Raw genomic sequence first — 13,653 nt, forward strand, 5'->3', positions numbered from 1 at the left:
TTTGCATCACAGCCCCACGGGGCACCTGGAGGACCGTCGTGGGCCACCTGTGGGTACCGGGGCCCACACTTTGAGAACCGCTGCTTTCGACACCCAAAGTCTGATTCACAAGATCCTTGGTTCATAACTTGAAGATATTGAGGTTAGAACCAATATGACTGCAGGTTAAAAACCCAGATTTCGTGATCCTGGATTCTCAAACCAACAAGATTATACACGTTCAGAACCACAATACCCCCCCCCTCCCCCAAGTTCAGAACCCAGGCCTTTCCCAAGTGTGTTTCTTGTCATCATTGAGGTCGTGTTCTCGTTTACTTGAGCTGCCACAGTTAAAACGTAACCAACCACAAACGTACAAAATGATACGACTGCCTTAATTTGTTTTTTAAACATTTCACCCATCAATTAACTTACGTTTTTTACAACCCACAAAAGGTGAATACATTCCTGAATTGCAAACAAAATTCACTCATTCACATGCCACACTTCCCTAACCCAGAGCCGATCACCGCTAGCTATCTTTTCTGCCCCGTGTAGCATTGCCAACACTTTAAAGCAGAAAGTCACCAATTGACCCTCAAAAAGTCGCAAGACTTCATACTGACAAACATGTAGGGGGTGGAGGGGTGGGGAAGAGGTCGTTACGGAGGGTGGGGGCGGGGGCACGGTAACCCATTGAGGTACAAGGAGGTCGTCTAGCCTTCCTCTAGATCTACTCCAACGGCTGCCCCAACACTTTCTCACCCATAATGCACCATGTGTGCATAATAATAGTAAGTCTGCAGCGACAATGGGCGACTGCATGGAATTAAGGGAGCCACAGGGGTTTCTGGGTGGAGCAGTGCATCACGGGATTTGTACATCATGTGCCTTTTCACCAAGATGGCACGTCTATTAGTGACGTTAAAGACCCCTGATTGGCGATGATAAAGACCCCTTCTAGCACCCTGCCCCACAATGCACCGCGGCTCCCCAATGGCTAGTGCTCCCATCCTTGTGCAGTCCCACAATCCCAACCCACACAGCACCAGCGAGTGTTTAGCACCATCACAGCCAGCACCATCGCAGTTATCGGGAAAAAAGGCGCTTCTGGTCCTATCTTCTGCCACCCAACTCCCCATAACTGCAACTATGTTGCAGGAGCTATGTGGATGAGGAGTTTAGGGGGCTTTCCGATACAGTAGTTATGGGGCTTATAAATGCAGGCGTTAGGGATTCAAGGGGTGAGAGGGTTGATGTTTTTTTGATATGAAGAGTTGAGTGAGCTTCCATTTTGGGCTGAAATCAGAAATCACCACCCAGATTTAACATCAGCCTCAGGGGTTTCACCAATGGCTGTCAAAAAAGAGTCCGCATCACCGAGATGCTGCTTTCCAATCGCAAGGCTGGGTGTGTCTCTCTCAGGAGGTCCATAATGGCTGTGTCGGAGACACTAAGCCAACACCACTGAGGTCCAGGGTTTTAAATAAATATTTCAGCCATGCATGTTAAACCAGCTATTGGTTGGGGATTTTGACATCTCTACCCAGTCACTAATGGCCATACAAAACACTTGCTTGCATCTATAATTTGGCTGCATGGAGAGAAACTTGTGTTGAAGGAGTGGCTCCCAAGTGGGGCCCGAAGGGCAGAAAAGTCTTCCTCCGACATCAGGGCCTGATGTTAAAGCTGAGTATTGCGACAAAGTTTTCCGTACGAGCAAAGAAATCCACCGCAAAAAAAAAAAATTCAAATGTTAAAATATCAGCGACACATTCACAAAACCACCAAACGAAACACAAACACTCAATTGTGCACGGGAATTTAAAATTCTGCAAAAAACACATTGATCGCCACCACCGTCGCCGTATGAAAACACAAACACCAGTACGCGGTGTCAGCTGCCTCCACCATTGGTGACCGCCAGCGCTACGAGTCGCGGAGACGAAATAATGCGACACCAAGGCTCGTGACTGCTCTTGGACAAATTGACGAGTCACAAATATTTAAATTACGAAAATTACTGGGGATGTTTGCTAGGCATGGTTCCAACATGCCTTGTGACATCGTGCTATCATTACTATTGATGATGTGTCAGGTTTGTTTTAAACATTTATACTTTAAAAACATTTTAACGACAAGCAACCGAGGCCGTCTAAATTCTACTCAATCGCTCCATTCGCTTCGGGTCGCGTTTGACTGCGACTGCAAAAGTCAATAATTCTGGCTCAGGACAACTCAATATCGAGATGGCACTGGATTCAAGATAGCGTGCTGTCAGACCTCCCGGGGAGATGTCTTCTCCCCGGCGTGCAGAGGGAGAGGATGAAAAGGTGGAGAAGTTTCTACAGCTCAGCCTGACCAGCCATATGGCGGGGGTTTTGTTTTGTTGTTTCGGGAGGAAACGGCGCTTGTCGCATTTGGCGGTGCCCCGTCTGGGCCCCAGAATGAGGTCAGAGTGATGAGAGAAATAGCACCAAGACGCCTTCGAGGTTTCCTTGAACGCGCTTTGCCCCCCGTGGGAGCGCAGTTCCCTCGCGTCACCAAAATCACCCATTCTCTCCCCCCACCCAAGACCCCAGTCTCTTCCTTGAAACGTGAGCCTACCCAAGATTTAAATTCCTCCCCATAACCCCCCCCCCGCTCCCGCACCTTCTCAAGGCCCAAACACTTCCTTGAAACAAACAGTTTGCCCCTTAAACCCCCATTAACCTTGAGACCCCAGTCTATTCCCCAAGACCCCCGTCCCCCCCTTGAGACCTTCTTTTGTGTTCAGAGTCAAGGGAAGTCTTCAGCAGTAACTTCGAGCACCAGAACTCTCCTTGCATAGCTGATGGCGAGACAGCTCGAGGTAGAGGTGAGAGAGTGCTGAGAAAGGGCAGGGAGAGACCAGGAGGAGCAGTGAGACAATGAATCATGGGATAGTCAACTCTCGACCACCCAGCACTATCACCACTAGAACTCTCGACCACCCAGCACTATCACCACTAGAACTCTTGACCACCCAGCACTATCACCACTAGAACTCGAGACCACCCAGCACTATCACCACTAGAACTCGAGACCACCCAGCACTATCACCACTAGAACTCGAGACCACCCAGCACTATCACCACTAGAACTCGAGACCACCCAGCACTATCACCACTAGAACTCGAGACCACCCAGCACTATCACCACTAGAACTCGAGACCACCCAGCACTATCACCACTAGAACTCGAGACCACCCAGCACTATCACCACTAGAACTCGAGACCACCCAGTACTATCACCACAAGAACTCGAGACCACCCAGCACTATCACCACTAGAACTCGAGACCACTCAGCACTATCACCACTAGAACTCGAGACCACCCAGCACTATCACCACTAGAACTCGAGACCACCCAGCACTATCACCACAAGAACTCGAGACCACCCAGCACTATCACCACTAGAACTCGAGACCACTCAGCACTATCACCACTAGAACTCGAGACCACCCAGCACTATCACCACTAGAACTCGAGACCACCCAGCACTATCACCACTAGAACTCGAGACCACCCAGCACTATCACCACAAGAACTCGAGACCACCCAGCACTATCACCACTAGAACTCGAGACCACCCAGTACTATCACCACTAGAACTCTCGACCACCCAGCACTATCACCACTAGAACTCTAAACCACCCAGCACTATCACCACTAGAACTCTAAACCACCCAGCACTATCACCACTAGAACTCTAGACCACCCAGCACTATCACCACTATAACTCGAGACCACCCAGCACTATCACCACTAGAACTCGAGACCACCCAGCACTATCACCACTAGAACTCGAGACCACCCAGCACTATCACCATTAGAACTCTAAACCACCCAGCACTATCACCACTAGAACTCTAAACCACCCAGCACTATCACCACTAGAACTCTAAACCACCCAGCACTATCACCACTAGAACTCGAGACCACCCAGCACTATCACTACTAGAACTCGAGACCACCCAGCACTATCACCACTAGAACTCGAGACCACCCAGCACTATCACCACTAGAACTCGAGACCACCCAGCACTATCACCACTAGAACTCGAGACCACCCAGTACCACCTCACCTTGCCGTCAGGCCACGCTGGCCCCTCAGCCTCTCGCGGGGAACGGCGGTTGAACTCCAAGCGGCACCCATACTGCGCCGTCCAGCCCAAGCGGCGGCTCCACGCCCGGCCTCGCCGGCGCCGCCCCCCCCTTCCCGGCCGCCCCCACTCTGCCCGACCGCTGCTGCTGCTGGTGCTGCTGGTACTGGTGGCGCTGGTGGTGCGCGGGCGGCAACAGTGGCGGCGGCGGTGGCGGTTGGGACGAGGGGTTGTGGAGATTGTTGTGGGGAGGAGACACCAGCAGTGGCACCAGTGAGCTGAAGGTGGTGCCCAGCAGTGGGAACGCCGACCGAGGGAAGGAGGCTAGCGGGGGCCGCGCTGGCGCCGGGGAAGTCCGGAGGACCGTGGTCAACGACGGTAAGGAGGAGGATGACGACGACAACAATAACGACGATGACGACGGCGAAGAGACGAACATCGTGTTGGTGCTCGACGGGAAATGGAAGGAGGTGGTGCCGACTGGGAAGGAGAAGGAAGGAGGCGTCGCCGTCGGTGGGAAGAGTGTGGGTGGCGCCGACGACGCTGCTGGTGCCGGCGGCGGGGGGGGTGGGGGAGGGAAGACCGCAGCGCCGGCGTGGGGGGGCACCGGCGGCAGAAAGGACAGCGGCGTCATCGGCAAGGGGAGGCACGGGGGGGGCATGGGGGAGGCATCTGGAGGCAGATAGAGACAGATGGCACCGTCACGCGCGTGAAGGAGTGTGCGAGTGTGGGACTGTGTGTGTGTGCGTGTTTGTGCACGTCTGTGTGCATATTAACTTGTGTGTGTGTTGATGTAGGGTACGTTTTGACATATATATAAAAATATTCAAAACTAGTTTCTTTAGAACCGCTTTGCGTTTAGTTTGTTGTCCTTCCTCGCACCTCCAATTAGCAGTTGGCTACGTAAAGTGCAAAATAAGTTCAACATACATACATGTGTCCGTGTGTGCTTTTGTGCACATGTCAGCGTACGTGTGCATTGTGTGTGTATTTACGTGTCTTTCAATCCACTGCTGGATAAACACCTCCCTTCACTGTGTGTCAGTCATGGAAGTTGTTTGACCATACTTGACCACGCTAGCAGGCACAGATTGGTGAAGTAGGGGTCCAGGGACAGGTTAAGATATTGAACTCAGATCGCTGTGTTCATAGCAGATGGTGCTTAACCATTGTGCCACCTCTCCTCCCCATATGTGTATTTCATTAAATGTCTATGAATGTGCATCTATGTCTATGTGAGTATACATGTCTATGAATGTGCGTCAATGTCTATGTGAGTATACATGTCTGTGTACCATTGCTGGGCTGGTTCATTTTGTCTTGAGCTCCTTCCCTTGTCCCACCACTCCTGCCCCTTCAGACAAAGCAGAGACAGAAACACACACTAAGACGCAAAGCCCCACAAGGCCTTATAAACCTTAGGTGCAAGTGATGTTAAGCGAACACCTATTAAGACAGGGACATGGCAGGAGAGTTTTAATGTGCCCGGCTGGCTTTGTCTAACCAATTGTGATGTTAAATTCATTGCACTAAGTACTCGTGTGAGGGGAGGCCCAGGACTGGTTCTTAGATCATTCACCACTGATGTTAGCCGTGGCCAGCAATTGAACTCAGGCCCCATAGCGCAAGTGTGCTCACCACTGCACCACTGCTCACTTGGCCCGACTCAGCACACACACACACCTACACAAGTACACAAAGACACACAAATACATACCCACAGACTTGTACGAAGACGCCCCCCAATATAGCTTTTACCAGACTGTAAGAGCAAGTGCTGTTAGCGAGCACCTATTAAGGCTGACATGGCAGATGAGGGGGTGGGTGGCCAGCACCGTGCCCGGCCTCAGCAAAGGTAAACAGACATCAATAACAACAACAACCGCCATTCGCAATCAAGTGGCAGCGACGTTACTAAAACGCAAGCGAAATGCACTTTGTGCATACAGACACAAAGACAAAGATCCCCCGTATAGCCTTAAACACACTGTTGCGACAGATGCCGTTAGCGAGCACCTACGAAGGCCGGCGCAGCACACAAACTCACAGAGGTGCACCCTCACACATGGCCTCACTCGGTCACCTGGGTGCGTCGCTCCCCTGCCCGGCCTCGGGAGTCATCGTGGGGCCCCTGCAGGGGCTGCCCCCCTGGGAAAGGCCCTCGCCACCTCCGGTTCCTCCCCCGGCGACCCCACCCTCCTCCCCTGCTCCACTGTGCCCTGGAGAATTCCGCAGAGACGTCTCGGGAGAGGAGATTGCCGTTATTTCTAGCGGCTGGTTAATGGTGCTCACCTACGGGACACAGAGAAAGAGAAGGAGACACTGAAAGGGAGGGAGACATTGGGAGGGAGACATTGTGAGAGGGAGGGAATGAGGAAGACACTGGGAGTGAGGGAATGAGGGAGACACTGAGGAGACCCTGAGGAGAAGAGATGGAGAGAAATACACTGGGAGACACTGAGAAGGCAGGAGGGAGGGACAGAGAGAAGACGACACTGGGTAGGAGATACTGGCATAGAGGGAGACACTCAGAGGAAGGGTGGGGGACACTCACCATAGCGGTGATGTTGAGTGGGGACCCTGACGCTTGGCATCGTATCCCCCTCACCCCTCCCAGCGACTTCTTCTTCGGCAAAGAGGGCAATGGAGACGACGAGGACGAAGAGGAGGAAGAGGAGGAAAGTGACGATGATGACGACGATGATGACGAGGATGACGAGGACGAGGAGGCGAGGGAGCCGCCTTGGCCCCTGCGTTTGCGACCTCGTCGCCGCCCATTGGGGTCGGCCAAGGGGTCACAACCGCCCTGCTGGGGCAGCACGGAATTCTGGGAGAGGTGCAGGGAATTGTGGGAGAGGTGTGCTGCATTCTGGGAGAAGTGCAGGGAGTTGTGGGAGAGGAGCGGTGCGCCGTTGAGCGGCGGAGGGGAGAGGTTGGCGGGCAGGAGCAGCGGGGGCCCCCCCTCCAGCGGAGATGGGGAGAAGGTGGGGGCGCCTCCTCCTCCAGGAGGGCCTTGGGTGGGGGCCACCGGCTGGCAGGGAAGAGGGGGAGCACATGGCCCATCTTGGCTGGAGATGGAGGAAAGTGGCAGACCTGCAGTGCAAAAAAAAACAGAGATAAATACCCCCTGAATAGCCTTGTAGACTGTTGGGAAAAAGTGCTGTTAGTGAGCACCTATGAAGGCTGGCATGGTGCTTGAGTGAGTGCTTGAGTGAGTGCTTCAGCGAGTGCTTGAGTGAGTGCTTGAGTGAGTGCTTGAGTGAGTGGGCGCCACAGTGGCGAGACATGAACTACCTAGCCAGGTATATAGGAGGACATGGGCTTGATCCCGACCTTGACGCCTGTATATTTTCCCCGTGGTCGCATGGAATTTCTCCAGGTCCTCCTGTTTTCCCTCTACATTTACAAACATGCGATTCGAGTATTTGGCTGTGATAAATCTCCATATGATAAGCCCCTTCGTTGAGCTATCAAGTGGCCAGGTCGCTTCGGAAAAAGAGCTATATAGCTCAGTGAGCCTTACCTGGTAAAATAAAGCATCATAATAGTTGTTATATGTATGGACATCACTACTCGTGGCCACCTCTATATCCCAGGTGCTCATATTTACTCATTTGAGGTCGAGTTAATCTACGTAAGGCCATCAGGACTAGTTCAGGGAACCCTTGTCACTGATCCGTCACTGATCTAATTAGTGGCCGGGAATTGTCGGGTTCGGAGCGCCGTGTGCAAAACACTGCGCCACCGCGCCACCTATTGTACACGTGCACGCACACATGTACACGTGCACGCACACATGTACACGTGCACGCACACATGTACACGTGCATGCACACATGTACACGTGCACACACAACAGCCGCCCTTCTCCGCTGAGTGGTGGAAAAGCACAACTCCGTCCGTGCCAGGCAAGGTGCGTGCTTGCTCACACAAGATCCCCAGTATAGCCTTAACAGACTGTTGCAGCAAGTGCTGTTAGCGAGCACCTATGAAGGCCGGAACGGCACACGACGGGGTGGGTGGCCAACACCACGCCCTGTCGCCTTGTTCTCCCCAATGGTGATGTTTACACGCCGCACCATGTACTCATTTGAGGCCGAGTCGACCTAGGGGAGGCCCAGGACCAGTTCAAATAATCGTCACTGGTGTTGGCTGTGAGTGGAAATAGAACTCGGGTCACTGGGTTCATAGTGCGGCATGCTAACCGCTACACTACCGCCCACACACATGCACACAGACACTCGCGTGCACACACGTACCTGAAGCGAGTCCCCTAGGCGGGCAGGCGAGGGGTGTCCTGGTAGGGCTGTCCCCCAGACCCCTCCACCCCCCTTCGGCAGGGGTCCTCCTCTGTGGCAGGGGAGGAGAGACACAAGGCACAAGTCTCCATGAGCTCAGGTCCCCTCAGATCCCTCACCCCGTCGCAGGTTCCTCATCCATCTCATGTGCCCACCCCCTCCCAGATCCCCCTGCCAGCCGTCACCCCCTAACCCGGTCCCTCATCTCTTACCCCCTCGGCTCTTGGGTTCCTCACCCCCTCTCATCCCTCCTAAGGTAACCCTCCTCAGCATTCACCCCTCTTCCAGGTTCCCTCATCGTACCCCGGCTCCCTCGCACGTCCCTGCCGAGGTCCCCGTTTACCAGCGTCACAATCCTCTGGATTCCTCTACCCTGGCCGGCCCACGTGATCTCTCAGGTCCCTCACCCCCCCCACCCACACCCCCTCTAGAGCGCTTCACTCCATCCCAGCTCCCCCCCACCTGGTTGCCGTGTGTGGGGGAGAGCTGGGGGCTGACTGTGGAGTTGCCGGCGGAGGAGGAGGCGAGGGGGGGGCGGCGCGCGCGGAGGAACGCACAGCGCACCGCCTCCGGGTCGTCCTGCTGCAGAATGCGCAGCAGTGAGCGTGAGGCGCAGCAGGCGGGAGCGTGCGTGCCGAGCAACGGTACAAGCGTTTTACAGTGCGCAGCAGAGAGGAGGGGTGCGAGCGTCTAGCAGATATGTATGTAAGTGTACGTACGCATCTTGAACTTCTTTCGCACCGTACAAAGCCAACCGTGCTAATCGGAGGTGGGGGGGGGAGGACAAAAAACTAAACACCAAACGCAGTTCAAGAAATGAGATTTAAATCTAGATTTAAAAGAGCGTAGCTCTCCAGTGGCTTCCCTAACATCAGAAGGAAGAGCATTCCAGATGCTGCAGAAGTGCAGCTGAAAGCGAGCGATGCAGTGACCATCTTTGTTCGACGGTTAGCCAAAAGCCGCTGCGAGGATGACCGGAGTTTGCGTGATGGTTATGCTCTTTGACAAGCTCAGCAAGGTAAAATTGCGTGTGTTCGTGAAGTAGCAATGAGAAGGAGTGAGCAGCAGTGAGCACAGGTGTGCGTGATCGTGCAGCGGGGAGGGGCGGATGGGTAGGGGGGGGGGCAGCGGACCGCGATGTGCTCCTTACCATGGTGTTAGGGGGGGCGGGTGACAGCACGCTCGCCAGCGGGATGCTCACGGGCAGTTTGGGGGGCGGCTGCCCCCCACCAGCGGGTGCCTTCGAGGGCAGCACAGTGCTGAGGGGGATGCGCACGGGGAGGCTCCTGATGGCGTCAGCACTGCGAGGAGGGGCGGCGGTGACGGTGGGGAACTGGCAGCATGGAGACAAACACGCATACACGAACACAAGTTAGTTATTGAAATCTAATTCCACTGGGCTTGTGCTTCGGGTAGTAGGGTTGTTGTTACGGACTCGTGTTATGTTTCACGTTATAGGCAGGAGGACGACTTGTGTTAGGAGCAACATTAGTATCTGGGACAGTGTGTTAGGGTTTGGGTTAGCACTAGCATCAGGGGTTAGGCTGGTGCTAGAATCAGCATAAGTGTTCGTGTCAGGGCTAGTGCTAGTAGTATTTGTGTAGGATCAGCACCAATGTTCGTATAAGGGCTCGTGGTCGTAGTATTTGTGTGGGCTCAGCACGAGTGTTCGACCAAGTCGGGGCTTTACCTCCTCCTCCATGGAGTTTGTTTCGGCTGCTGGGGGAGGGGAGAGAGGGAAAGGTGGTGGGGGTATACGCGGGGAGTCGACCCCATCGAGGTCATGATCTCCGACTCCATTCTCATGCTGCTCCTCCAACCTAAGGGGAAGGGTGACACACAGTGTAAATGCATAAAAGCACATTCCGGTACCAAGACACAGGCATACACCAGCAGTTGCTATTCACCAATATGGTGCTTGTGCCAGAAAACGTGGAATTTGAGGCCACGTGAAATGTGGAAGGCTCAAAGTCAGGGGACAGACCCAGACCCAGGCATTATGGGTTGACCGAGATGACTGGCAGATGCGCCAGCTGCTCTCTCCACTGTGCCAACTCGCTGTGCATTAGCCACCCAGCGCTTTGCTCGTTGTTGTGAGCGTCAATCCTCAATCTCCCATTGTTGCTGGAGGGCAACTGCCTCCAACTGTCCACTCCAAACAACCTGATCTTGACACCACCGATCTCATTTGCCAGCGAAGCCAGTCAGCTCCAAGGCCTCCAGTACCACAACCACCCATATCTTCTCCGACGTAGATTTGAAGCTTTCGTGACTTCAAGGATTCATACTCTTAGGTTTTTAGGGTAAAGTCAGGTGGGACCGTCACAGTAAATTTAGCTGTGACGGTCCCACCTGAAGACGGAGACTTGTGTTGCCTCCGAAACGCCATGATTTAAGTGAGTTATGTTCGTTCATTTATTATTATTTTTTACCTACGTGACTTTACCGAAAAAAACCTAAGAGTACTTCTCTGACGTCTTTAACTCACCCTGTGCCTATTTAGCCCCCTCTATCCGCCCAAACAGAAGCTGCTTGGGAACGCGGCGACTGAGCATGAGCTACATGACCCTTTCAACGCCACCTCGACTACAGGAGGAGCTCTCTGATGGACCAGATCTTTAAAGGATTTGCGAGCTCGTCACACAATACAGTCTGGATAAACGCAGGACCTTAAAGCCGGACAGTCGGAATGCTTCATGTTGCCACAGGTGTTCATGTTGGAAGGTCTACATTTTGCAAGCACAGAGATGAGAGGGCATGATTGTAGCAAAGACCGGCAACATCATGTGGAGCGACAGGGCAGACAACTTCCACCAAGCAACCGACAAAAATATGTCGCTTGATTCAGCGCGAGACCTCTGCTGCCAAACCAGATTTAAGCCGAACCCTTCTCCCTATCCCGAACCATATAAATAACGGCTATCCCCCCATCTTTAACCCTACCCCTGGCCGCCGAAGTATTCCCCACATCTCACTTTAACCCGACCCTCGCCCTGGCCGCCAGCCCCGCTCACCACCCGCGCCCCCCCCCCCCCACCTGCTGGGAATGCCCGTGTGCGAGTCGGGGGTCCCATCCTGCGTCAGGTGCCTCCGTAGTGCGAGCTTGGCCGGGGAGAAGCGTGTGTAGTCAGGGGGGGCCGAGGACATGGGGGGTCCTTCCCGGGAACGGGGGGCACACGAGGAAGGCCGCAGTCTCACCACCCTGGAGACACGGAGGCACGGGAATACGTAGACCACAGGGTGAGCAGGTGTGTGGGTGAGTGAATGTGTGGTTGTTTGAGTGCATAGTGAACATGCTCAATGCGTGAAAGAGTGGCGAGTACGTGCATTTAGAGTGAGTTTGTAATAATAGTGAGTGTATGATGAATAAGTGGTGAACATTGAGGTGTGCGGTGAGTAGTGTGGGCAGATGGCGAGTAGTGGGTGTGTATGGCGAGTGAATGGCGAGTGACTTTATTGATGAGCGAACGTGCGACTGTATAAAGTGTGGAGTCAGTTTAGAGCGATTCAGTCGTTTTGTGCGTTCTATGTTGTGTAGTGTGCAGTGAGTTTGCAACAAGTGGGCGAGTTTGCGGTGAGTTTGCGGCGACGAGCGCCGATCAATCGCCGAGCGGGCGGCGAGCGGGGGGGGAGGGGGGGGGGGGTCCCGCCCCTCACCTGCGCGGGTCGTGGTGCCCATTGACGAGCCCCTCGGAAGGCCCACCCTCGTGGCCCCACGTTGGCCCGACCGCCTGGGCCCCGTCGCTCTTCCCGTCGGCACCGGACAGCAGAGTCTTGTGCGGCGAGCTCACGGCCTCCGCCCGCCGGCGCTCCAGCTCCAGGATGTTGATCTGAAGATGTCATCAGAGGGCGTCCCCACGGATCCGGACGTACGTGTTAGATGCTCGGAAGGCATGGGAAGCGTTTGTTACTATCAGTCGGTCCTCCTTTAAAGTGGTGGCTGCTCCTTCTGCTTCTGCACAGTAGCAGCACCTTTATAACACAGTGTGCATGTGTGTGTAAAGGTGTCGGCATTGGGAGCGAGCACCTAACAGCGCTTGCCCCAACAGTCCATTCAAGGTATATGGGGATTCTTTATCTGCAAAATGAACCTGGCAATCAAAGTTCGATTTCTGCTCACGGCCTACATCATTATCTGAACCGACTCAGTCTCAAATGTGTACCTGATGTGTAAGCATCACAACTAGGGAGACAAAGGCGGCCGGGCATGGTGCTGGCTACCCAGCCCCTCGTATGCCGTGCTGGCCTTCATAGGTGCTCGCTAACAGTACTTGCCCCAATCGTGTGTTATGGCTATTCGGCGGATCTTTGTCTTCGTGTGTGTGAATACCTGCAGCTCAGCCACGCTGCGCTGGTTGTGCGCCACCTTCAGCTGCAGCGCCATCAGCTCCCGGCTCAGAGTCTCCTCGCTCAGGGATTGAACCTCCAACCCCAACTCCCGGCAATGCGCGGCCAGCTGATGCCACAGATATCACAGGGGACAGCTGATGCTACCGATATCACACACATCTGTGTGTGTGTGTGTATGTACGCATATGCAAGGTGAATATCTGAACCGGTCGTGGGGCTATCCTAGGTGGACCCAGCCTTAAATGAATACCTGGTGTGGTGTGTAAACACTAGCACCGGGTTTTGTGCTGCCACACCACACCCTCGTGTGCCGTGTTGGCCAACATTGGTGCTTGCTAACAGCACTTGCTCCAACAGCCTGTCGAGGCTATAGGGAGGTCTTTGTCTTTGTGTGTACATGCAAGTGTAGACAAGTGTGTGTAGGTTGTCACCAGCTGGCAGCAGCGCCGCGTCAGCGTGCTGATGCTGTGCTCCAGCTGCTGGCCTTGCTGCCGCAGGAGGCTCTGCTGTGCCACCCCCTGCCTGTGTGCGGAGGCCAACTCCGACAGACTGGTGCCAGACAAACCCAGCTGCGACATGCACACGCACGCACGCACAAAAACACAGGCACACACAGAACACATTGACAAGCGTATAGCTGTGCAACAATAAAGGAGACCCACAAACGCACATAAGCGCTCAACATTGCTTGGGGTGGGTGGTATGGTTAGTGATTGGCACAGTTTAGATGGGCAGTGCGGTTGAGATCTTTGAGATGGGCATCGCTGCTTGGATAGTTGAGATGATTGGGGCAGTAGACTTGGGCATCGCTGCTTGGATAGTTGAGATGGTTGGGGCGGTTGGTGATCGCAGTGTAGGTGGTTCCACACTGTTCATCCCCTCCCAGACACTTCCGCTCTCA

General features: G+C 54.1%; 1 protein-coding gene across 1 annotated transcript in view; it reads right to left on the reverse strand.

Annotated features, from left to right (window-relative positions):
- Positions 1-2,719: 2,719 nt before the first annotated feature.
- The window catches only part of DOT1L (DOT1 like histone lysine methyltransferase), a 28,108-nt gene continuing 17,174 nt past the window's right edge, over positions 2,720-13,653 (reverse strand). The window contains 13 exon segments of the mRNA XM_078885552.1: positions 2,720-2,847; positions 4,087-4,776; positions 5,400-5,458; positions 6,188-6,396; positions 6,659-7,197; positions 8,364-8,454; positions 8,865-8,984; positions 9,553-9,735; positions 10,093-10,222; positions 11,440-11,604; positions 12,060-12,232; positions 12,733-12,858; positions 13,184-13,321. Coding sequence (XP_078741678.1) covers positions 4,112-4,776; positions 5,400-5,458; positions 6,188-6,396; positions 6,659-7,197; positions 8,364-8,454; positions 8,865-8,984; positions 9,553-9,735; positions 10,093-10,222; positions 11,440-11,604; positions 12,060-12,232; positions 12,733-12,858; positions 13,184-13,321 — 2,598 coding nt within the window. The 3' untranslated portion in view covers positions 2,720-2,847; positions 4,087-4,111.

This window comes from Lampetra fluviatilis, chromosome 3 (genome assembly GCF_964198595.1).
Source record: "Lampetra fluviatilis chromosome 3, kcLamFluv1.1, whole genome shotgun sequence".
NCBI classification, from domain to species: domain Eukaryota; kingdom Metazoa; phylum Chordata; class Hyperoartia; order Petromyzontiformes; family Petromyzontidae; genus Lampetra; species Lampetra fluviatilis.